This window comes from Gallus gallus, chromosome 17, assembly GCF_016699485.2.
Source record: "Gallus gallus isolate bGalGal1 chromosome 17, bGalGal1.mat.broiler.GRCg7b, whole genome shotgun sequence".
Taxonomy (NCBI): Eukaryota; Metazoa; Chordata; class Aves; order Galliformes; family Phasianidae; genus Gallus; species Gallus gallus.
In genome coordinates, this window is record NC_052548.1 from 6609913 (window position 1) to 6635482 (window position 25570).

Below are 25570 nucleotides of genomic sequence, written 5' to 3' on the forward strand. Positions count from 1 at the left end.
AGAGAGATCATCGTGAGAGAGTTTTGGTTTTAATGTACTGTTTTAACTAGCAGTGATATATGCTCTTGTAAATATGCCAGCTGAGCTTTGAGAAGAGCTTTAAATGGAGGTAGAGTAATGGCCTCCATAAGCATTCCAAACGGGGACTGAGGAAAGAAAGGCAGAGATGTTGGCACAGAATGCAGGAGAACAGCAGCGGCATCCAGGCAGTGGGACTGCTGCAGGGCACTGCTGGGGGGAGTCTGACCACTGAAGGCACAAAAGTTCATGGCACAGAGCAGAAAGCAGCCTGAGCCTGTCCTGGTGTATCTACTGCTGGTGTCAGGGCCTGACTGATTCCTCCTGATCCCTGAAAAAGCATCAGCCAGAGATCTTTCAGTGTCCTGGTCGCTCGGGTTTCCTCCTATATGTGTGTGAGCAAAGGTGGGAAGTCATAGTGAGCTCATGTAGTCACTCCATGTGCAACCACTGACAGGGGCTGTTCTCACCCTCACCTGTGACGTGGCAGGTATTGCTAATAAAGCATGGGCGTCACTGCCTGTCTGTGCAGTGCTGTCACTGCCAAGGAAGCAGCGGCTGTCTGGGTGCCTTGGAAGAAGACGTGTTGTCCCTTGGATTCCAGCATATCTAAGGGTAGATGGAGAAGTGTAGTGGTGGAGGATCTGAGAACCCAACGGGAAATCAAGATCTGTCAGACAAAGTGGAGCACCCTTGGGAAAGCAGGCAATATTGCACTTGCTGTCGGATGAAAGCCCAGCATTGGTACAGCTGGGTCTGTAGCACACGCTGTGCCATTCACGTATTTCAACATAGGTTTATTTGATCGTTTCCATATACTCATATATTTGTAATCAGGTAATGGTGTTAGAATGTCTTACGCAGCTGTGGGGAAGATTTCATCAGAGTAGAGACTGACCCATGAATGCTCAAAATTACAAATAGCCTTCATACTGGGTAAGAATAATTCATCTTAGAAATGATGTGAGTCAGTTATTTGTTGCTCTATGCATCCACAGACAGCAAAGTACTTTACAGCCTGTGTTCAGTTCCTTTACACCTGTGGGGAAATTCTCAGCTGCATAAGGCATAGGTAATCTGTAAATGGTAAGGAATATCGCTCTTTTCCTGGTAGTCTCCTTTGCTCCTTTCCTTTGCCCACTGTTTTGGGCTCCTTCTAATTCATGTGACTTCAAGTTGAATGCACCTATGAAAAAATCCCCAGCATTTGGGCCTTTCAGCTCCATCGTCTTACTGTGTTTCAGAAGAGGGTTTTAAAATGAAGCTCTGCTTTTAAACGGGTGACGAGCACTCGAGCTGTTTTTAATGGTATCACAAGAAAATTGGCTCCAGCTGTTAGCAGGGTGGGACCACGCCAAAACTCACTTTCTGCTCATGGAGCACAGTCCTTTCACTGCTGCTGTCGTGTGTGGATGGGATCACTCACTTGGAGAAAGCTGTCCTCAAATGTTGCATAGCTTTAAGAACAGGGTGAATCAAATAGTCTCAGGCATTAAAGCAGTTGGCTAAAGAGGCTTATGCTCTTGTATGAGCATAAACAATAAGGGCTGATGGCGTACTGGGTTGCATTAGCAAGAACATAGCCAGCAGGTCAGAAGGAGTGATTATTTCTCTCTTTGGAGCTGGCAAAGCCACATCTGGAGGGCTGTGTTTTGTTCCCTCCTCATACCAGGAGGTGTTAAAGCAGTGCAGGTCGGGGCCGCCAGGCTGCCTGGGGACAGGTGATGCTTGGGGCTGAGCTGCCTGTGCCAAAGGGAACTGAAAGGAGAGGAAAGGAAAGGGAAGGCAATGCACTCTGTATGGCAAAGCAAAACTGTTCTGCCATTCCGCAGCAGAGAGACCGAGTTGAAGATTGCGTCAGTCACTCCATAGTCCAAAAGTCTGCACGCTTTTCATGACAGATTTTACTCTAAGATGTGCATACAACAAACATAAAAGGGATTAATAGATGTCAGCCCTAAGAGTAGCAGCGTTTGTGTGACGCTGCCAATGTGGCTTTTATTTCTGTATCGCCAGCTAATTTCATGGCATGCAGTAAGTGCAGGGAGCTCTTGCTCTGAAGCATTTACAGTCTAGTTTACCGTGACACAAATGAGGAAGCACAGAAGGATGAAGTTTGTAGCAGAGGGACCACACAAGCTTGTCTGCGTGGAACAATAAAGGGAATTAATTTTAGGGTTTATCTACACAGGGAGTTATCTCAGGATAGCTCTTTGTGCTCAGCTCCCTGAGTGGAAGCATTGCTCCAACAGCAAGGTTCTTCTGCAAGTGGGTTAATTTAATTTGAAACGAGGCATTCTTCTTCTGGAATACCAACCCCAGGAGTTCACCAGGAGTGTAATCCGCCCTTATTCTGCCGGTGCTGCTGTAGGAGCCCTCATTGTGTTGGCTGGGTGCTGCCGCCTCCGTACTTCCAGGGGAATTTTACGGGAATTCCGTGCTCCTACAGCTGCAGATGAACTGAGGCAGGATGGGGATGCTCATCACATGCAGACATTGCGTGCATGATGCCGGGTCTGCTCTTCAAATGTTGCTTCACCCTGGCTCATTGAGCATGACATGGGCCTCAGCGTGGGGTGGCCAACTCAGCTTTCAGCTCCTCTTTTATTTCTCCCTGTTCTGCACCAGCTCTTCGTCGCAGTGCCTTCTGAAGCTGGGTGGGCAGGGAGCAAGTGGAGGGGCGTCAGTTTCCTTTGAGCCTCTTTTGCTTCCACGGGATGGAAACCATTCTCTAGAAGTGGAGGGAGGAAGAGAAGGCCTGGGGACGGCATCGTGGTCCGCGGTGCACACACAGCCAGGTGGAGCACCAGCTGCACATCCACTCTTCCCATGGTTGTCTGAATTCCAGGAAGCTGAGATTCTCTCTCTCCTGCTTTGTCAGATGGGGATGTCCATGTTTTCTTTGAAAAAAGGAGGAAAGCACTTCAAACACCATGCTGGCCTTGCCATAAATACTTCTCTGCTAGAAGTGGTGTGGCTATTGTTATTTAAACAAATGCTGTTACTACAGTTCTGCATGGGCTGAGGACTGACCACTTCTTTCTGAGCTGTTTTCCAAGCATGCGCCCTGTGGATCAGAAGACTGAAGCCATGTCATCTGCAGTGATGGAAGCTGGCTGTCGCAGTGGCAGGGTCTTTGGGTGCTGGAAGTCAGAAGAGCAGGAGGCAGCCAGTAAGCTCGCCGTGGGCCTTCCTTGGCCTTTCTGCTCCAGGGGCGCCTCGTGCTCTGAGCAGCACAAGCTTTGGGAAGTGAACGGGGATCGTGTAACGACAAAAAAAAAACCCCACAGCTGTATGCACAACCAGTCCAGTCTCCTTTATCAACACCTGCCTACCTCGAATACATGCTAATATGGAATATACAGATGCCGAACGTGCATACCTCCCCGGCCGGCAGCAGCAGGGTTAAGGAGTGAGGGCGTAGCTTGCTGCCTGCCGTCAGGAGGCCGTCAGGAGGCCGGCGCGGAGCTGAGGCGCGGAGGCTGAAGGGGGCCCTTTGTTGGCAGCGCTCAGCACCCAGCGCCGTGCCCTCCTGCTGCAGCGGCCGGGCGGGGGGATGGCTGCAGTCCTGTCCGGGCCGGGGGGCAGCCGGGCCCCGGGGGCTCTGCGCCTCTCGGGTTCGCCCTTTTAAGTGGTGCGGGGAGCACTTCTGTTGGGTAACTTTGAGCGAGAGGAGCTGAAGGGAAGAAAGGAGACTGCACAGCTGAGGCCAAACTCTAACAAATGAAAATGTTGGAGATTTGCTTGAAATTGGTGGGCTGCAAGTCGAAGAAGGGGCTCTCTTCTTCCTCCAGCTGCTACTTGGAAGGTGAGTGGGATGGGAGGCCCCTTCAGGGACACGGGGAGGCCCTTCTGGGGATGTGGGGAGGCCCTTCGGGGGCACGGGAACACTTCCTGGGGATACGGGGAGACTTTTTGAGGAGCTGCGAGCCCACTGCCGTCCCGGGAGCCGCGGGGCTGTGTGTGCATGACTTCGGGACCAGGTGATTTTCATTAAGCACAGCGTACAAAGGGAGCCCGGCTCTACCATTTATGGTTGTGAAATGTCAAGTGATCCCATGGCCGATCCAACAAACAAAGCCGTCTCCGTGGGCCTGGGCTTCGGTTGTGCCCGGAGAAGGATCTCCCTTCCCTTGGGAGTGAAAGGAGTCAAGTTACTCTGGGCTAAGGAGGAGAATCTAGATGAAAATCAACTTGCTGAATCCAGCAAAGTACTTTCCGTGTGCGTTGTTCGCAGTCTGTTGGTTCGTTTTGGCTGTCCCTCTCTGCTGGCATTTCCCAGGCGGCCATACGGCTGAATTTACTCGGATGATTGCTTTGAAAAAGTGAATTTGAGTCACCCCTGTGACTGTAGGAATTGAAACGTGAATTAACACTCGGGGTGGGCTGGAGCTGGGTGCGAGGGCTGGAGGCGATGCGCAGGGGAGCCCAGCCTGGCCCCGTTGGGCACAGCACCACCCTGGAGCTGCGTCCCCTCGGCTGTGGCCTTGCTCTGTGCACTGCCAGGGCTTTGGCCGGGCCCCAGGAGGCCGCAGCCCCCCGTGCTGTGTTGGGGCGATGCTTTCCTCGGCTTCTTTTGTGTCGCTGGATGGAACTTCGGTAAAAATAAGCTGCGTGCCAGGAGTACTTTGCTAACTCATCAAATCAGAGGGAAGAAATGCAGCCACCTGACTGCACGCAGCCTATCGCCGGCGGCTCTTGCTCAACTCTCGAATATTCAGCGGAGAAATGTTCCTCAAATTCATAGTTCAGGAATCTCAAAAACTACAAATGGCTGCTCACGACAGACCGAGCCGAAGGGAGCTCATAGCAGGAGGCTGTGCTCATCGGATGTGTGCAGCGGCTCTGAATAACTTTCTGTTGTCAGGGGGATTTTTTTTCTGTCGCTTCTCTTATCTTTTACAATCCTTTTTAAAAGTTTCACAATCGTAGTGGTGGGCGGATGTGCGAATAGTATTGATCTTTCCTAAGTGACCGAACGGTTCGGTGAGCTTTTAGGTGCACCAAACCTCTGTTGGTGGCACTTTGGTGCTGTGGTGCTGGCCCTGGGCTCCCTGCTCTGCATCGGAGCCTTTGGCTGCCCATGGAGTGTGGGCAGAGCTGCTCGGGGCCTCTGGGCCTGGCAGAGCCAGGGCTGGGGCTGATGTTACGGAGTGTCACCCGGGCTGCTTGTGCAAGTTTTCTCTTTTGTATACACTACAGCCACTCCCACTCCCCACTTTGCAGTGCAGTCGTGTAATAGGGTTCGAGCGCAGTTTGACTTGCTCCATGTAGGCAGTATCAAGTTAACAGCGTGATCAGGCACAGTAAATACTGCGGTGTTTTCACCTTCAGCTTCTCTGAGACTGTGGCTGTGTATGTGTTTTTTATTAAGGGATGGGAAATAAGCATTGGAAGAACTTTCAAACATACTTCTGTCAAAGCAGCTCAGCCTCTATTCTTAGCACAGCACAGGGCAGAACTGCAGCCAGCACCCACGGGTGTGTTAAAGCACCACAACCGAGATCTTAATGTGTTTTCCCTGCGCTGCTGTGACAGCTGTTAGGACACGGATAGTGCGGGACCCACCGTGATGCTCTGATGGTGGACCTCTTGGAAAGCAAAGCGGGAGGTGAAGGGAAAACAAAGGAGTGTTTTCTGTTATTCCTTTCTGCAGCTGAAGGGGCCCCACACAGCTTTTGTATTCAGGTTGTGGTGAGGTTGAAAGCCCTGCTGAGAGGGCTGAGCAGAAGAGCAGGGGGAGCTGGTGCCAGTGCCCAGCGTGAGGGCACAAGTGAAAGCCATTTGCCTGCAGTACCCTACTGATAACAGGTTCTTACAGATGGGGCTCGTTTGGGTGGAAACCATTAAAGCTTGCAGGCCTACAAAGGGCAGACTGGCAGATCCTCAGGAGGGGACAGGCTTGTGCTGAGGCCACCAGGCACATCCCTGGGAGCTGTGTGACATGGCCAGGCTGCTCCCTGCACAGCCTGCGTCTCACTGGAGCTTCTGGAAGGATTAAGGAGATTATGGCGATATCACTGGAGGATTTAACTCTGCTCTTGTCTTTGTTGTATGAGGAGCTGCTGAAGGCATGAGAGGAAAGCAGAGTTGCTGTAGTAGACTAGGAAACTGCTTAGAGGTTGAGTGGACTGTTGGTTAGCCAGGAGAATAGATGGAATTTTACCTAATTGAATCTCTTCTTTTGTTTTTCATGCTTCATAAAAAAACAACATGACAATGTGTGATGGCTAGCATGAGGCTCAGAAAATCAGATTTGTTTGTAGAATTATTAAATGAACTTCTTGAAGGTGTTGACTTGAGGTTGGGGTCTGCAGAAGAGGTTCAAAACATCACTGTGAGGCTGCCCCCCAGTCCCAGTGTGTTGTGCACCTACCTGTGTGTTGGCCAAGCAATCCGAAATGCTTCTCTTTGTGGTGGTTCTCAGGACTTTATGCTCTCTAATAACCTGCAGGAAGGAGGATGGTTTGTGACATCTCCTCAGTGCTGTGTCAGGAGGAATAATTCAGTGCTGGAGTTGGCACAGCTGTACAGGGAGTGCTGGGGTCACCGTTGCTGGAGGTGTCTCAGACCCATGGGGACGTGGCACTGAGGGATGTGTCAGTGGGCACGGTGGGGTGGGCTGGGGTTGGTCCTGGGGATGTGAGAGGGTTTTTCCAACCTTAGTGTCTCTGTGTGCCATGGCAGGGTATGGGCAGACAGCCCTGCATGCTGTGTGTTAGCATTTGGCTGAACCGAGACCTTGAAGATTGCCTTGACTTGATCAAAAATATGTTTTAACTGGTTGTATGATTACTGAGCTTCCATGCTGATGCTTTAAGCTGGCCATTTTTTGCTCTCAGTTTTATTCCCCCTAGTAAATATTATTTTTAAATGTGAGATATCTGAACTTCTGTCATCTGCTTCCTCCTTTTTGTCTGTGCCAAACTGAATAATTCCACCCTCACTTCACACCAAGAAAGGGTAAAGAGTAGAAGGGACGAGGCACAGCAAGTACTGCTGCCAATCTGATCTGGAAAGCAGAACGTGTCCATGTCCCAAATAGGGGCTGAAATAGTCTCGCTGCCTTTTTGGGCTTGCTCTACCACTGAAAAGCAGAAACCTTGTTTAAAACCTGTCAGCATCCTCTCTAAAGCTGAAAACTGGTGTAGAGGCACTACTCAAGCCCTTTGTTTTCAAACCGAAACAATTTCTGCCCTGCCAGCTGTCAGATTGCCCGTATATCTTTTTTTTTCTCCAGTATGTCCTGTTACAGTCAGAGCAGAGGAGCTCGGGGAGGAGCAGCCCATAGCCATGGCCTCCCAGGGAACAGCCTTCTGTCTGTGTCCTCCTTATGTTTTCTGCTGCTCACCTCTTGGCCTCACATCTGCCATCGCTCAGTAGAGTTTTTGCTTTTAAATAAGTGTTCTGGCTCTGTAGTGACTTGCTAGTTGTGTGCTTGCTGCAGTGGTTCTTGCCTGTCCCGTCCTTATTAAAGAAATCTGGCTGGTGATGCTTGTTACCGTTTCCCATGGGTTGTGGTGAGGAAAGTAGTATCATTTCATAAAACTAGAGTTGTCTTCAGACCTAAAACTGATCATCACAGACCCACGTTCATCTTCTTAGTTCCAAGCTGCTAAAGAAAATGGGGCACTATAGCTGTAAACCTCTGTGGTTCTTACTCAGAGAGGTCCCTTCCCAGGGCTCTGAAATGGGCAAACCTCACTACTTCTGCTCTGCAGAGTAAAGAAACCAAACCAAAAGCTTCACTTCTGAAGTTTTCAGAAATACAGAGGTGTCATTTACAATCCAGTTGGATCTAGCTACTCTTTCCTCTTCTTCTCTCAGACATTTTAATCTAAGATAATAGAACAGTTTAGTAGCAGGCTTTGAAATAAAATCTGAATGTCTGTTAGATGCACTATTTCTCTCTATACATCCACAACTGTGATCATCTCGCTGGTGGAAGATGGTATTTATTGTGTTGTTAAAGGGTTACAAATGGAAAATATCCAGTGAATGAGCTGTACTGGAACCTGCAGGCTCATAGAAGAGTGAACTCTCCAAAAAGAAATTAAAAAGATGGCAGTTAACAATGATCTCTCTGAGGGTGTAGGAGAAGCCATGCCATTGGGGGTACTTAGCATTGGTAAGACAAAGTACTGCATTTGACTGTGGGCCCTCTTTCATAGGCAGTGAGGTAGGAGCCAGAGGTACCTTCTGCCTGTGGATGCTGGTCCTTTCTCCTTGAAGATAAGCCTCTTCCATCAGGGACAGGGAATCTGTCAGGGACCAGTAGGGAAATCAGTGGGACAGAGAGGCATGGGGCTGGGACCTTTGGGAATGCATTAAATCTGGAGTGATTCTGCCCCTTATCCTAGTTTCTTTTGGGGGAAAAGGAAGGAAGGGGGAAGGTAAGGAGAAGAAAAGCTTTAGACAGCACATGCTTCAACTCCAAAGAGATTACTGAGTGTATTCTTCTCTCCCTTGCTTTGGAAACCTTGTGGAAAAAATGCCAGCACAGTTTGTAAGAGCACAGGATGTTTGTTTTGCAGGGAGACAGGAGGTCTCCTCCTTCCCCCGGGACTGCCCCGCAGTCAGCTGTGGAGGAGCTGCTTGTCATGCTGTGCTTCTGCCTCTTTTCCAGCCCTTCACTTACATTTTTAAGGGAATTTGCTTGTGTTGGTCTGGACCAGCATTGTTCACATCAGAGAACTTCTTACACAGTCCCTGGCAGTGATTCATGGCTTCGCATAAACAGTAATTAGCAGGGGATAGCTATGCTTATGAAATCTTTTGGTGTACAAACATAAATACCTCCTGGTGCAAACTTAATTCAAGGGGGAAAAAAAAGGCATCCATATGGCTGATGCCTCAAAATAAAAGCTCTTGCTCTCTCATTTCCTAGTCTGCTATTGGAGAGTTGTGTTCAGCTGGTGTGAGTGGGGAGCTGAATTCCACTGCTGCCCTGGGACTCCTCCCAGGCATCCAGGTGCCACCTGAGCCCAGTGTGATGGGAGCAAGAAGCTGTGGTTTTGCAGAGATGCAGCAGCAAGCTTTGTGGCTGCCTGGAGGGAATTACAGCTTGGTGATAGCTGATGGAGCTCACCAATGGAGCCGGGCTCGCTTCCTGCCCGGTCACCAAGTGAGTGAGGACACTGTCCTGTGGCACAGCATCTGGGCTGACTCATCCAGAGGCATCTGGCCTATTGAGGTCTCAGTGGCACTCTGAAGCTGTAGATAAGACCAGTGTAGGAGGTGAAGAAGCTGTAGTGTGTTGGAAAAGACTCTTGTTGTCATAAAATCACAGAACTGTTTGAGTTGGAAGGGACCCTTAATGGCCATGTGATCCCACTCCCTGCAATGGATGGGGACACCACAGCTCCATAGGTGCTCAGAGCCATCCTCTGACCTCGGGTGCCTGCAGGGCTGGGGCACCACCACCTCTCTGAGCAGCAATGTGAATGAGCCACACTGTCTGCTGCTTTAAAGCACAATCATGTCTGGGCAGATTTACCAGGGGATATCTCAAAGAGAGATGAATGCTGCCGACAGCTGGCTTTACAGGGCACCCAGACGGACCTGTCCTCTCTGGTTCCCTTGCATCATGGATTTGTGTCCTGAATCTGCTAATAGTCTCCTCTAGGGGCTGAGGCCTTTAGCAGTGCGTGTTGTCACACTCCATCAAGCTTCTACCCCCTCATCCTGCTCCAGGCCGTGCATGGGGCCTGGCTGTGCTGGAGGCTGGAGGGGAGCCCGCCTTGGATTTCCGGCCTTCCTGTTGAATCAGGCCCCACGGGGCAGGCGCTTTCCTTCCTCGCCGAGGTTATGGCCGGCCTGCAAGGCACAGGGCCTGCTCCGTGCTGTGTTGGGCAGCACTGCTGCTCACAGCCATCTGCCGGCCATGTTTGCATGGTAAAGTGATGATAGCTTTGTTTTTTGAAAGGGGATCTCCTGCCTCTGACAGCCCCATCCCCAAAGCATGGGTGTGCATTGTTGTGCAGTCACTCCTGGGCTGACACACTGGCACAAGGGGCACTGCCCTGAGCAGCCCCAACCTCCTGGTGACATCCCAACAGCCTTCCCCATGGTTTGGAGGAAAGAACTGCCAGGAAGCAGTGGAACTGAATTCCCCAACCTACTTGCATGCGCCTAATATTGGCTGAGTGTTACACACATAATGTGCCTCACTGTGCACATCTGAAGCTCAGTTTTTGGGAATCAGTTTTTCTCAAGGCCTCGAAGTCTCCTACAAAGTGGTTGGTGCAGTGCATGCTCACACTGTGTGCTCCTTTTGAGAGTGGCAGTGGCAGAGAGGTAACAAAAATGGCCCAGATTTTACTCACATAAGAGGAGAGATGATTAACAATAGTGTGGGCTACAAAAATACGTATCTAACTCCTTATACACCACATCTTATAGATCTCATCCTGCCTGACTTTCAGTGTTTCAAGTTCCAGTGATTTCATTTATAGGGTAATTAAGGGATTTGCCTTTTAAAGGTCTTTGCTGTAAGGAATGTAAGGAGGTCTGCTGTAAGGAATGGTCTGGGTTTGTCCTCTGGTACGTGAGGAACGCGGATGTTGAGAAAATTAGAGAAATAGTAGCACATGGGCTAAGCAGATGGTTTTATCAGCGAAAATGAACCTGCTTTTCTCCCCTTCTCTTCCTGCAGAAGCCCTCCAGAGGCCAGTCGTGTCAGATTTTGAGCCCCAGGGGCTGAGTGAAGCTGCTCGCTGGAACTCCAAGGAGAACCTCCTGTCCTGTCCCAGTGAAAATGACCCCCACCTCTTTGTTGCACTGTATGATTTTGTGGCGAGTGGGGACAACACTCTCAGCATAACTAAAGGTAAGAGAAACGTGCAAGATGTTACTGGGAGTTGGTGAGAAGCATAGAAAGAAAAGCCACAGTGGAACAACTGAATTATATGCTAAACGCTGTGGATTTTTTTTTTTTTACTGTGGGAATTCTTCTTAAACAAATACAAATATTTCTTGAAGTCATAACCTTTTAAAAGGTTAAAACTATTTGAGGTTTTTGCATTGGACAAGACTGTGTCAGAGAAAGGTCTCCACTAAGCACAAGAATTTGAGCTGAGAAACTGAACTAAGCTGACTTCAGATGCAGGTCTTTGTCATTTTATTGTTCTCCAGAATGCAGTCCTCCTGTGAAAAATGACTGTGCAGATGCACTGTTTTCTTACTTGATCCTCCCATTCCTTATATGCACTTCAAGTCTGCTTACTTGCTAATCAGAATGGATTTTTGCCATTTATCCACTCCTGGTCTAGCCCCATCAAGCCAACTCAGCTCGAATAAAATTCGTTGGAATCTTTTTTTTTTTAAGCTCAGACAGCATCAGAGCTGCTGCAGAACTGTATGAGAATTTCACAGACCCTTGGAGCATGCATGTCATTTTATTTGGCTTCAATGGTCCACTCAAGCTTAAAGAAACGCACATGGTCCCTGCTCAGTCTCATACCCATTCTAATGATCTATAAGCCAGAAATAACCCATCTTTTTACTCTACTCCTAGATTTGCTGTGTCTGAATATGGTTCTCTGGTTGTGCTTAGGTGAAAAGCTCCGTGTCCTGGGCTACAATCATAATGGTGAATGGTGTGAGGCCCAAACGAAGAATGGACAAGGCTGGGTACCCAGCAACTACATCACCCCGGTGAATAGTTTGGAGAAACATTCCTGGTACCATGGACCAGTGTCACGTAATGCTGCTGAGTACCTCCTGAGCAGCGGCATCAATGGCAGCTTTCTCGTGCGAGAGAGTGAGAGCAGTCCAGGACAGAGATCAATTTCGCTGCGCTACGAAGGGAGGGTGTACCACTACAGAATAAACACTGCGTCCGATGGAAAGGTAGGCTGCAGGCTGTCCGTGCTGCGAAAGAAAACCTTGCTGGAGTGCTTTGTGCAGTGGCTGATCAAGGTCAAGGAGTAATAATTGAAACGTGCAATTCTGAGCCCTGATCACAGCATTCAGCATCCGTAGTTATAATGAACTGTGAGATTCTGACCAGGCTGTGATGAAACACGCTTATTCCTTTAGCCAGCTGGTGAGATATAACACAGCTCAGTAGCAAAACGCCATCCTAGAGCTACATCAGAGCTGAATGCAGTAGATATCATCAATAAGATGTTATCTAGCAATGGATTTTCATTACATACGTTCAAAAGAACCTCTAGGACTGCCAAATCAGAGAAGTCTGTGCCTGTTGCTAATAGCCCTGTAAGTTTAGGAACAGAACACCTTTTGAACTATTCAGCCTCATTTTAAACTACTCTTTTGATTTCTCCACAGTATTTCCATTTCCAGTATTTCCAGTATTTCCACTGAAGATGGGTAGGCACTTTCTAATTTGTATGGACCCCTTTTCTAGTGTCAACTTCTTTCTTTTCTATCTTTATGTGCTACAGCGGTGCTGCAATGCCTTGTTTCATGGATGCTGCAGAGAAATGTTAACACAAGAATTAGATTTTTGTTGGAATTTCATGGAAACATTTCTGCTGGCATTGGATTTCAGAAATTTTTGTTTTTAGTGAATCTATTGTAAGCAGCATCTCTTCAGATCCTCTGCAGAAGTTGCAGCATGGATCTGGAGCATGGCTGCTGAGGCTCTTCTTGCCAGCATCTGGTAGTTGATAGTTGTTGAAAGTGATATATATCCAAGTTATGGGGCTTTGGTTCTTCCCTTTTCCTCCTTTGTAGACGGTCTGTGGTCAAAATCAGTGCTGTGAGTTGTGAGTTGCTGCATACTCAGAGGTGTGCATGGTGACCTGCAATATCCTTCCTCCTCCTGTCCCTGTAGTTGATGTCCCTTAGACTCACACCGATGCTGGCAGATGAGCAGTGTGCACATATGATCATTCTGAACCCCGGCCTCCCTCAGTCGGTGTAAATAAGCATGAGTCCCTCATGCCGTAGCACGTTCTTCATTTTAACTGCAGGAGGTTTTGCCATATGAAGGCTTTCATCCCAGCAGAGCTGTTTTTATCCCCCCCAAAGCAATAATTTGTTCAGGTCTGTATTGGCCAGGTCAACTGTTCATTTTCCACAAAGTTGCTTGAATTGGTGTTTTTTGATAAAATGTGCAGGTCAGCACAATGCACTAAAACAGACCTGCAGTCGGTGGTGGCTGGAAATGCAAAATGGAGAAACAGCAGTGAGTGAGAGCTGGGCTTTGGGAGGAGGCAGCCGTGTGCCAAGGGAAGGGAATTGCATTGTGCTATGCTGCAATTAGCAGCCTGGCACATAAAATCGCATTTGTTTCCATTTGTGTTAACAAACTGAGCAGCAGCATGCTGCCTCTGCTGCCCACCTGCAGCCTGTGCTGGGCTGGGGACACCGAGCTCTTCCTTTCACCTGCCAGAGTTTAGGGGTGAGGAATACAGACAGCCAATATCTCTGCTTTCCCCTCATGAAATGGAGGCTGCTGGATCTCAGAGCTGCTGCTGTCATGCTCCATTACCCGTGTTGCAGCACAGCGTGGCTCTGCAGAAGGAAAGCTGCTACCTCCAGCTCCCTGGGCACCTGGGGCTGCCACAGCCTGCTGTATCGTTAGTCAGCCTGTCTGAGGAGTTTAGTGTCAGCAAGTGCTGCAGGAAGGGTGAATGGCTTTGGTGGATTGTGTCCTGCAACTGTGAGAGCAAAGAGCTTTTACAGAAATGTGTGTAACAACTGCTGCTTGGCATGAGGGTGTGCTATGTATCTCAGAGCCCTGTGCTGCCTTTTTGCTGTAAGAAAAAGGAACAGGGAGAGATGGGAGATGTGTATGTCTTAGCTTTAGCATTGTTTGTGCTGGATGCACTGAGATTCAGCATCAGTTCCTCAGGGAACTTTTTCTTTATTTCCCATTTTAATGGGACTTATTCTTCCGGACCACCTTGTAATGTTTTTTTTTTGAAGGAAGACATTCAAAATGACCTTTCTTGATTTGGCTGGCATGGTGCAAATAGTCATTTGGTAAACCACTTCCGTGGAGCAGAGCACTTGGTTTTCCTCACTTGGTAGTACTTGAGGCAAAGCCTTCTATTGAGTAACCAAACTGAGCAAACAGCATTGCCCAGCCAGTTCATGATATCCTGCTGTCCTCAGCTTTAGGGGCACAGGACGTGTCTTGCTTCTCTTGGAGCTTCCAGTGCTTTAAGTGTATGCAGGTTAGCTCCTTTACTGTGGATCTCAATCAGTTTTTTAGTGTAGGCTTTTAAGGTTGCTGGCTGATGGCAGGATGGGGAATCCCTTTGGGTTAAGGATGTGGTTTGCATGGATCGGCACCCCTACCTCCAGTCAGAAGGAACGTGGTCTGAGGGAAGAAGCTGTGGATAAACTGACTTCATGTGTCAGTGCTAAGAGTTACTCACTGAGAGAGGGGAGAAGAACTGCCTCCAAAATGAGCATGTGTGGTGGGTGGGTGTTTTTCATTTAAACAGAAAACTGTGTGAAGACATGGAGTGCTGTCCCATGGCCTGGGCATGGTGATCCTGAGTTCTGTTCCCCAACCTGATACAGGTTTGCTGTGAACCCTTTGGCCATCTATTTAACTTCCTTCTCATAGGATCATACAATCTGTTGCAAAAATAGGAATATTCCTCGTTTCTGTGAGGTTATGAGATCATGAGATGCAGGCATCATAAAAGCAAGGACAGCTTCCTTCTCCATGCTTCCTTAATAATTCTAGGTGATCCAAGAGTTAAGCATGATTTTACACATCTGTCCTCACTTTTGTACACATTTTACACATTCCAGCCCTCAGTGTAACACAGGAACAGCTCGTACTACTGCTTGCACTGCAAGTGCTGCCCAAATTGGTGCTGTTTTGCATTCTGGTTGTGCTGGCTAACACTCGGTGGTCTGAAGAGCTGTTTGCTTCTTGCCATGCAGATGTAAGAGCTTCTCTTAAGTTGGCACCCTTCTGTCCTCAGAACATCTGTTTTTAAGGTGATTTCACCCCTGGCCATGACAGGTGTTGAGGTCTGATCCAATTACTTCACCAAAAAACTATTTGACTCAGTTTGGTTAGGATCTGAGCTCTCGCCCACCCCAGGAGAGTGCCTCTGTTTTCCAGAGCTTCCATAGGATCTTTGCCATCAGCGAATGTAGTGAAATGAGGGTAAATGTGTTATCACCAGAGTAGTTAATTGTTCAGGTTCAAGCAGGTAATTGTTTTGTTCAAGTGATTTACAGAAAAGTTGGCCACTGTGCATCTTCTCCCACTCCCTGGAGCCCGGGTGCTGTTGCTGTTGTGATGGGGGTTTTATTCCTCTGCAGCAGAAGGGTCAGCTTCTCAGTGTAGCTGCCTTTGTTGGGTAATGCTCATGTTCCAGAGAACTTACAGAGGGCATTGCTCTGTTGCAAAGGGCAAAGCTTGAAAGCCAGCAGCCACCCTACAGCTTGTAGTAGTCACCGACCGATTTGTGGGGTTGTGCTCTTCTGTGTTATGCCTTTTTGGGGTTGTGCTGTGTGCCTGAGCTGAGCATTTTATCTTTTGCAGTTCTTTTTAAAATGTCTGTTACATGTATAATTTAGCAATTGCTGCCAGTTCTGTCACCATCCATCCCTTAAGCCTTTGCCTAATTTTCAGAAATGAAGCAGGGAGTTGGGGAAGCAGGATGCTGAGGGGCCTCTTCTGTCACTCTGGCTCCCCTGGATGATACAGCTGCTATTTTCACTCACCTTTTCATTTTCTTTCTTTATTTGTAGTGCTCTTGTAGCCTTCAGAACATTTGTTCTTCTCCAGTCCCTCTTATTCTCATTTTTATAGTAAATAGATGCTTGCAAAGGAGCACCCATACAGAATTTGCCAATCTCCAGTTCAAAGACTCCTCAAGTTTGACCTTTTTCCTTCCTTCACCGCAAACATTTTTTTTCCCTCTGCAAATGCATCTAAACTTTCTGTTAGACATGTTCACTTATTGCTGGAGCTTCACAGATGTGTTTTCTTTTTCCATCCAAGCATTCTGTCTGGGTGGAGGAAGTAATGCTTGGCCGCAGGTCTGGGATTTGGGGATGATTGGCATCCCTGTCAGCTTCCCTGCTTTGTGAAATGAGACAGATGGATACTGCACATGCACAGACTGAACTGTTGAGTGCATATCCAGTGAGCCAGAAGGTTTCTCCCTTTCCATCAAGTGCTACCAGCACCACTTTGTTCTTACTGCATTTGTGGCTTTTGTCACCTTCTGTAGCAGAAGATTGATCTTGAGTGTGAAATTGGAAGTACTGAATTGTAGCAGGGAATCACTCGTCTATTGCCTTCCATAAGCTTTTTGGTTCAAAATGGAGCTCCTCTTTGGATGTTAAAAGGTGACAAACGTGGGTCACCATGCCTCTCAACAGATTCCTACTCAGCAATAATAATTTTATTTCTGTTATTGATCTGTGCCCATCACAAGGGTGGAGCAGACCAGCTATCTTACTTAGGCCAATAGTAGGGAAGCAAACAGTTTGTTATTGAAACTTCAAGAAGTTAGGAAGGTAAAATATCATAATTGAAATAATAATAATGTGATTGAGATGCTGAGGTAGGAAATCCCTGCTGTTCAGAAACATCCCACAGCCCTCACTGACCAGCCTTTAAAAAGAAACCATTTCAAGCAACAGCATGCCAGTGTAGTGCTATTTGCAGTCATTCCTTCCATGCTATTTCAGCAAAGCACATGTATTTTCTTCAGGGTTTCAGAGTGCATTTCCCATGCAAATGTTGATCTTTCTCAGCTCTGGGCTTCTGCAGAGCAGGTGGAGCTCATGGTGTTGCAGTTCAAGTAGAAGTGATGCTTCTCTGTCGTGACTTTACAGCGTAGTTTCTGCATGCGAATGCTCCAGTGTGAGTGATGTGACTGAGCTTTCTATTCTCCTTGCTCCCTTAGCTGTACGTCTCTTCAGAGAGCCGCTTCAACACCTTGGCAGAGTTGGTCCATCATCATTCAACAGTAGCAGATGGGCTCATCACCACTTTGCACTACCCGGCGCCCAAGCGCAACAAGCCCACTATTTACGGGGTGTCTCCAAACTACGACAAGTGGGAGATAGAGAGAACTGACATCACTATGAAGCACAAGCTTGGCGGCGGGCAGTATGGAGAGGTGTATGAAGGAGTCTGGAAGAAGTACAGCCTCACAGTGGCTGTGAAGACCCTAAAGGTAGGACCTGCATCTCTGAGCAGTCCCGTTTGTCTCCTTTTCAGCAGGAAGTGAGTTCAAGCTGGCTGCCTTCCTCCAGCCCCACGTGACATGTGGGGTTGGTGATGGCTGTGCCTTTCTGTACTTTGGCCTAGAACAATAGACTACTTGATGAGATTATGATTTTCTGTGTAAACTAAGCAAAGGAGTATGTTCACAGTGCAATTTTTGCTTCAGAACAGGTGAAATCTTAGAGCAGTACTGCTGTGGCAACCTTTGCATTCAGGAAGTGGTAAAGGTGTGCTGATCATAGGTGAACGTGCTAACACAAACTGATGTCTTAAGGAAGGTTGTGGATTGTGACTCAGCCAACAGAAAATTCAAAAGCTGTGTTTCAGGGAAACTCCTAATGCTTTGATTATCTGTCTCATGTGGCTTCTTTCCCAAAAGACAAGCTCCCTGTGTGCCCAGTAGTCTTAGGCAATTGTTCACAGCTGTTTATTATCAGAAGATACAAGAGGAGGAAAAAGTGTATCCAAGCTAAAGTGCATTAAAATTCATAAGAGGGCTTAATGAGGGACTGGATAATCAGTTCTGTTTCTGGCTCTGCTCCCTTATTTCTGAGTTTTGGTCTCCTTGCCTCTTGAAATGCAAATAATGCTCTGAGTTCAGAAGGTCGTTGCTTAATTCATTTGTGTTTATAAATGTGTCTTGAGATCTTCTGGCACCATCCACACACATCACATTTGATTGCTTAATAGGAATTTTATGCTAACTTGACACCATGTTTTCTCTTCTCGCATGGGGCTGTGGTTTGGTCTTGCAGAAACAAACAGAAGAGGGCTTTTTATTTGTTTCTTCTTGGGTTTTGTTGTTTTTTAGCAATGGAACTTTTGAAGTGGAGAGAGCTGTATAGATGTATAGTGTCAGGGGGAGAAAACTGCCTTGATGTGGGGAAGATATTTCTTCCTTTCTGTCTGAACAGCAGCAACCTCAGTATTTCTGGGTTGCTATGGCCGCAGAGAGTATTTCCATTTTGGCCTTTTGTGTATGGTGGAGATTCCCGTTCCGGCTCCCCAGTGGAGAAGAGCTGAAGCAGCAGCTTACACAGGCAGCGGGTGACACCTAGTGTTAGGGCCACCGCACGGGGACTGCGGGGCTGCTCGGAGCACTGTGCACTGGGACCGGGGTGTGAGCAGGGTGAGCAAAGAGTCCGTGCCATAAATGAGAGAGACAGATTGCTTCCCAGAACGTTCAGTTTGCTGCAGCATCTTCTTTCTGCTTTCTGGCTGTGACATGAGGATCCCTGATGTCTCCTGTCCCTCATCTGTACCAGGGAATCATTGTTTGATTCCTGTACCATCTCTCTAAAACCCATCAAGAAAGGCAAATGATGCGTTGTGCCATCAAATCTGTTTGTGCATTGGAGAAACCTCAATACAGACCATGACTGTTTCGAATACATCAAATAAATATTTAATGAAACATGACTGAAAGTGGTTCATAATGTAATATGGAACAGTGTGTGCCACTGGGGAGTGCAGGAATAACCAAAAAGAGAGTTAAGAAACACTTCAGTCTGCAATTATGCACACTAAAACCATCCTTAAAAGCAAATTTATACTCCACCTTCTTTAAATCCATCAGTCTGCTGCCTGACAGGTGGGGTTATAGCTCCCTTCAAAGTTTTGGGAAATATTTAAAAATCACATTTGCATTCTGGTTCTACATGGGAAAACAAGCCCTCAGCAGCTTCAAGTGGCTCACTTCGTTTTCTGCCAGGGAATGTTTTTCACAACTTCATATGGTTCTCCTTGTTTCTTCCCTGCCTACTCCAGAAGAAGGATGGAGGGAGGGTTGAAGGCACTGGAAATCTATGCAGTTCATGCTGTGGAGCAGTGCTCAGGAGCACCCATTTGTTGCTCGGTTTTCTGTTGTGCTACAGCTAGCACAGAGCCTGGATCACACGAGAAGACAAATGCAGCACACGCTGTTGTTCAGTCTCATGTAACTGGCAAGTGCTAGGCAACGTGCTGGGGGGTAGATGGTTCCCATTGGAGTGTTCCATTGGAAACCCAACGAGCTGCACCGGACACAGCAGGATTTCAGAGGGTCTCCTGCCATGATGTGGCGCACTCTGTGTTTGCTTTTTTGCTCCTGATCCTGTTGGAAAGGGGCAGGAGGGCTGCAGGGACTGGGCTGGAGCATCGTGCCCTGCCTCAGTGCCTGTGCTTGTTCTGCAGCCCGCTGTGCCTGTGCCCCAAACTCAGTTCCCTGGGAGGGCTGTTCAGTGGTTGAGCAGTTGGGAGCTGCCCAGCTTTATTTAATGCTTATTTTTTTACCCCGGCAGATGGGGCAGCATGGAGCCCTGCTCTCCATTAGGGAGGTTTGTCCAAGTGCAGGTTGAGGCGTGGTCCTGTTGTGCTGGGAAAATACCGTATTACTGGAACTGTTTTATGTATTCTGTGGTTTTGTGCAGCGGAAGATGGAAACTGGTAAAATTCTGCCATCAGATTTGCAGGGAAATCATTGTTACTGTAATTCTCTGCGTGCATCCTTCCTATTAATTTGGTCAGTGAGAGGCAATAGATTTAAAACCACGGAGCAGCAATGCAGGGGAACAGCCCTGTGCAGTCTGCATAGCGTACGTAAGATAAGTGCGTGTTTAGGGTCGTTTTGCAACCTGGATTATTAACCCTGTTTCCTTTGCCAAAGAAAATGGTTTACAGTTCTGTTCCCCAGGACCTTTGGGCGATTCGTTTTGACAGAGCGTGTTCAGAAAAACACAGCTGCCAATCAAGCTAATTGGGAACAAATAGTGAATGATGGATTGAAGCTGTTTGAAAGAGGCTCTCATCGCTAACTGCAGAGCAGAGTGCTGGCTGGATCTTACAGCAGCAGCCCACTGTTATCATTCTCACCAGCAGCAGTAAATCCTCTCCAATCCTTCCTTAAAACACTTCGTCCATGTAGGCTGTCAACATTAATCCACCAATGAAAAAAAATATGGATTTAGAAAGAAACATTGCTTTAGGAATGGATCTGTATTTTTGCACCACTTTGAAATGACCTTCGGGCCGTGGGGGTATATTTGCTTCAGAATATGTATCTTCTGAGCAAGATTGTATCTTCTTCAGCTTTCTGTTGTGCCAAGCAACTTTATGGTGCTCAACAAATCGGCAGTGACACATCTGCCCGGGCCCATTACGTTGTGGGTCAGGCTCTAAATGCCAGGGATGAAATCTGTGAAACCTCGGGCTCTCCGTTCCCCCACTGTCGGCCATGCTTCTCTCTGCAGTGGGGTTTCTTTGCTCAGACCCACTGAAACTGGGGGCTTCCATCTCAGCGGTTGCTCAGACCTTAGCTTGGTTGTAGCCTTTTGATTTTGTTCTTGTTTCATTTCTTTCCATGCTGTTGATTTCGTGTGGTTTTTTTTTTTCTTGTTACGAAGAAGAGCGCTGAGCCTTTTCCTTTTCAACTCCTGAGTGGTCCTGTGAGAGGCCCTTCACAAAAGGGATATGGATTTTCTCACCCAAAAAAACTCCCTTATAATAAGAATGATAAAAATGTATTTTAAAAAATCCTACGAAAAAAGCCCCAACAAAAAATGTTCCTCGCTCCCTGGCATTGTGATGTGGCTACCGGGAGAAACTACCTTGAAAGAGCTGTGGCTGATGCTGTCACTTTGCAGTTCTTTTTGTGTCCTCCTCTGTGCACGCTGTCCTTGCCAAAGCTTTGCTATTGTTCTGCAGGAGGATACCATGGAGGTGGAAGAGTTCTTGAAAGAAGCTGCAGTAATGAAGGAGATCAAGCATCCGAACTTGGTGCAATTATTAGGTAAGTGATAAATACCGAGCAGGGGGATTTGAACTAAACCCTTGTGCAGTGATATGGATGTTAAGGAGCAGATAAGCTGCTTACCATACCAAGGCTTTAAATACAGGCACTTATTGTCTGGCAAAATTCACAATTTGTACCAGTAATACATGATTTTTAATGATCTCGTCTCCCTAACGTTTTAAGTTGCCAGAGCCTGAAGCAGGAAATTAAAATCCTCTATTAACCAGTTCCAAGCAAAACTCATTCTCTCTACAATCCCCCTATTTGCAGCCATTAGAGATATACATTGCCTGAGATGACAAACTTGAAGAGTGATTGCTACTCTCAAATATTCATAGTGAACTTTATCTTGGTCCATAGGGGTGTGCACACGGGAGCCTCCTTTCTACATCATCACGGAGTTCATGACGTATGGGAATCTGTTGGATTATCTGCGTGAGTGCAACCGGCAGGAGGTCAACGCAGTGGTGCTGCTGTACATGGCAACCCAGATCTCTTCAGCCATGGAGTACCTGGAGAAGAAGAACTTCATCCACAGGTGCGAAGGGCACCGAGTGCTCCTGAATCTCAAGCACAAAACACCCCCTGATGTATTTTAAGGTTGTCACAGCCTTCCCTTCAGCTGCAGCCCATGTCCTGTTTTTAACACCCTATCTGCTATATTCTGATGCAGGATGTTGACTTGTCTATAGGATGGTCTTCTAATTGTTTTTCTCTATTTTTTTTCTTTTTTAAAGCAGATGTAAGTTAAAGGCATATCAGTGCTTTTACAGTTTGAATAAATGCCTTAAATATAAATGCTTCATGAAGTAACAGGCTCTTAGTGGCTCACATAAGCCTCTTCTCCTGCATTGATTTCAACAGCCATTAAAGGCTGCTGCAGACAGGTGACACTGCTGGGCATGTGCAGGTGCTCACAGCAAAGCCATCTTCGTAGTGCTGTCTTACCCTATGTCCATTCTTGTTTATTTCACCTTTTTCCTCCTCTGCCGAGATTATTGTCCACCATTGTCCAGATTATTTGACTTTAATAAGTGTCTTTGCAGTCTTAAAGTCCCAAAGACTCTGACCTTTAAGTGTGCTGCAATTATGGCTGGAGCTTTGCATTCTTCATCTGTAGGAACGACCTCCTAGCAATATAATGACACATCCTGTGCGAGGGATGAGAGCTGCTGAGTTCAATACAAGATGTTCTCAGTGCCACAGTGTGACCTTTCTTGCCCAATTAGCTAGAATATGGAATTAGCACATGTTTTTTATAGAGGCAAATATGAAGATCGCGTGTAAAGTTCTAGGTGTTCCTCAGACATGCGTTGCTTTTGCTGCCTGAAGGAGCTGTTTAAGTGCTTCTGTCAGTCAGCGGAGCAAACGGTGATGCTGCAATTAAAATTTCCACCCTTTGAATTGCTCTGTTGAAAGTATTCCATCCCTTCAGCCTGTAGGAAGTGAGCTTTAAAATCTGCTTTGTATGAATCCCGTTTGTCTGCCTTCCCGTTCGTTTCAATTCATCTTATTTCTGATGACCCATTTATCTAAAATAAATAGTAGCGTTTTTCCTTATCAGCCACCCCCATACCCACCTACCCAATTATTTTAAGAGTGTTGTCACAATTCACATCCGTGGATTCAAATGCTGGGCTGTGACCTCATTTAATGAATCAGGAAGGAGGAGGAATTTGATTATGAAGAGGAGCTTTTATTTAGACATACATTGTAGTAATCAGAATTGATAAGAAGATATATTCAAAAACATTGTGAAAGTATAATGGGCATTTAGTAAGACGTACTTTTTTTTTCCCCCTAATTTATTCCCATTGAGCAGAACAAGCAAAAGAAGCAGCAGTCTGCCTCGTATCTAGAGAACATCTCACCTTTTCTGGTAGAATCAATTTTTAGTTCAATGTAACATAATCTGAAAAAGTGTTTTTAATGAAACCTGGTATTAGGAGAAATGTATTTCTGTGCTTCACATTTCCATGTGTTGCTGAGGGTGCTGGCAGCATGTTTGAGCCGGGGGGGTGGCAAATGCAACGTGTGCATCTCTCACCTGCCAAGGTGAAAAAACATGGGGGAAAGGCTTGATCTGCTTGTTAAACAGTCTTCTGAAAACATAAGTACTGATAGCAGAGGCCAGGGTAGTTTGAAAAGGGCAAAACATCTCTTGTTTGAAGATTAGGGCTGAAAGAGTAAGAAGAAACTGCTGTCCAGCAGCTGCCCACACAGGCTTTGTTCTGCCTCCTTGCTAGACAGCTGGGGTTGCTGCTTTTGTGGGTGCTGTCACTGAGTCGTCCATGTGGTCACCGATGACTTTTTTGGGGGGTATGGTACAAACCATTGTGCTGTAAGATATGTGATACTTGGGAGGGAGGAGGGCACAGCTGGGAGTTAAAGCTGGCACTGAGCAGGGACTGGGAGAGGAGTTCTGGAGGGTGAGTGGTGGTGTTTGGGTCGATGGAAGCGTTAGAGAGGTGGGCAAGAAGGGGAGGCACTGCGACGTCTTTAATTCAGCACTCATTCTCAGCTATTGATAACTTGAGCACTGACATTTCTTTACATTATTTTTATCCTGAGGGTGGCAGCTTTTATTGAAAGTGAGGGGGTTCTTGGAGCTTTCATTTTGCATTTAAAAAAAAAAAAAAAAAAAAAAAGGTTGGGCTGACAGTCTTACAAAGCCAGAATGGAAAATAACTTTCCCTCTTACATGTGTGCGCAGAGCTGCATAATTTCTGTGTAATACCCTGATCAGAATAATCACATGCAGGCCCAGGCTTCTTTGGGAACAGCAAATTTCCTCGCTCTTGCTAGAAGTGAGAGGATAGACTTCTCATTGCCTGTTTTTGTTCTTGTTTTCAGAGACCTCGCTGCCAGAAACTGCCTTGTAGGGGAGAACCACTTGGTGAAGGTGGCAGACTTTGGCCTGAGCAGGCTGATGACAGGTGACACGTACACTGCCCACGCTGGGGCCAAATTCCCAATCAAGTGGACAGCACCAGAGAGCCTGGCCTACAACAAGTTCTCCATTAAATCTGATGTCTGGGGTAAGAATTTGCATGAACAAATTAATTCAGATTATGGTCTTGTACGCCTTCGTTTCCAAGGCTGTGAAATGAGGATGCTGTGAAACATTTCAGGAGAGAGCACGCTCCCCACTCTGAGCTGTGTTGTAGCAGGAATTAATCTCTGCCAAGTCGGTCTTGGAGTGGAGAACTGAGGATGCAGACCTGGCTTTACGTGTTTGAGTCATTGACAAGTATGAAAACAAAGGACACCATGGTGTTCATAGAATCGTATGAAATGGGGCTGGAGGGCACCCGTGCTGCTGACTTGATGAAGCTCTGGCACAGAACTGCTGTGAAGCAATATATTGCTTTATCACCAGGAACTTTCAAACTACTTTAAGGAGAAAAGTGAGGATCTGGTTCATTTTATGTTAAAAAATTATGTGTATATCTGTCTGTCTGGTGATAGCTCCGAGCTCGTCTTTCTGCATTTTAAAAGAATAATCTTTGCAATGAGATGAGCAGAAACAGAGAGAAAATTTGATGACAAATGGTTATTGAAGAGCCCTGAGGTGCTGGTGATAAGACTAGGCTTAGCTAAATGGAGCTAAATTCTATGAAATCTGACTGCAGAAAATCTCATTCTACTTTTTTATCAGCCTTTCTTTGGGTTTTATATCTCTTCCGTAGCTATTGGTCACATTCTCAGAAGTGCCCAGTGACATACGATAGGAGTTTGCAGGACTTCATCCCAGGGGCACTTTGAAAACGTCACCCCGAGCATCTTCTATGTGTTTAAAAGATCAGACAGTAGTGAAGCAGCAGTGAAGTTCTCTGGAGTTTTGAGGAAACGGTGCAGAGAGAGGCTTTAGTTTGAAGGAACTCGTAGGGCATGGCTGATACAAAATGTTTCAGAGCTGAGGGAGCTGAGCTCAGTGTTTCTTCTGCTCCGAGCTGCTGTGTGACGCTGCTGGCCACGCTGGGTGGCTGCAGGGAGCCCTGTTGTACTTCAGTAGTGGAGTACTCTGGGAGGAAAGATCTGAAAGGAGTGTTGGGTATCTTTAATTAGGGTTGGTGTGACCTTGCAGAGTGATGGACAGAGCGGTGGACTTGGGGATCTGATCAGAGCAAGCTGGCTGTCCCCAGAGGTCACGGCTGCTGCTGGCCATGCCAGGGTTTAGATGCTTTTCACCTCGCTGCCTCGAGACAGAAATCAAAGAAAATTGTGCACAGAAATGTCTAATGTAAATTGCCCTTGGTGGTGTTACCATGTAATGTGATGTGATTTCCTTACTTATGCAGAATTGTAATCGCTTTCTCTTCAGTTTAAGACCAGAATAGGGTGACTGAACCAATTACATGCAGGTTGTTGAACTGGTGTTGAGTCTATTCTGCATGGCTGACTCCTGGGTTAGCTGCCTGACCCCGGTGATGACCTGCATCCCTGCTGAGTCTGGGGACTTGAATGCCTCTCCTGTTTAAAGAACCTTTTTGTGCTCTCCCTTTTTCTGCTCAGCTTTCCCCATGACCAAAATGTCTCACACAGACTTGGTCTCGTTGGTAGCAACTGCTGAAAATCTCCTCTCACTGCCAGGCCCCCTCTTT

General features: G+C 47.0%; 1 protein-coding gene across 2 annotated transcripts in view; it reads left to right on the forward strand.

Annotated features, from left to right (window-relative positions):
- The window catches only part of ABL1 (ABL proto-oncogene 1, non-receptor tyrosine kinase), a 65415-nt gene that overhangs the window by 31943 nt on the left and 7902 nt on the right, over positions 1 to 25570 (forward strand). Inside the window, exons 1-7 of one of the 2 annotated variants that reach the window (XM_040649363.2) lie at positions 3478 to 3826; positions 10673 to 10846; positions 11573 to 11868; positions 16875 to 17147; positions 20879 to 20963; positions 21327 to 21504; positions 23820 to 24004. In XM_040649363.2, the coding sequence (XP_040505297.1) occupies positions 3742 to 3826; positions 10673 to 10846; positions 11573 to 11868; positions 16875 to 17147; positions 20879 to 20963; positions 21327 to 21504; positions 23820 to 24004 (1276 nt within the window). In that variant the 5' untranslated portion in view covers positions 3478 to 3741. Of the gene's footprint in view, positions 1 to 3477; positions 3827 to 10672; positions 10847 to 11572; positions 11869 to 16874; positions 17148 to 20878; positions 20964 to 21326; positions 21505 to 23819; positions 24005 to 25570 lie in introns of those variants that run through there. The other variant, XM_015279734.4, reaches the window with a different exon arrangement.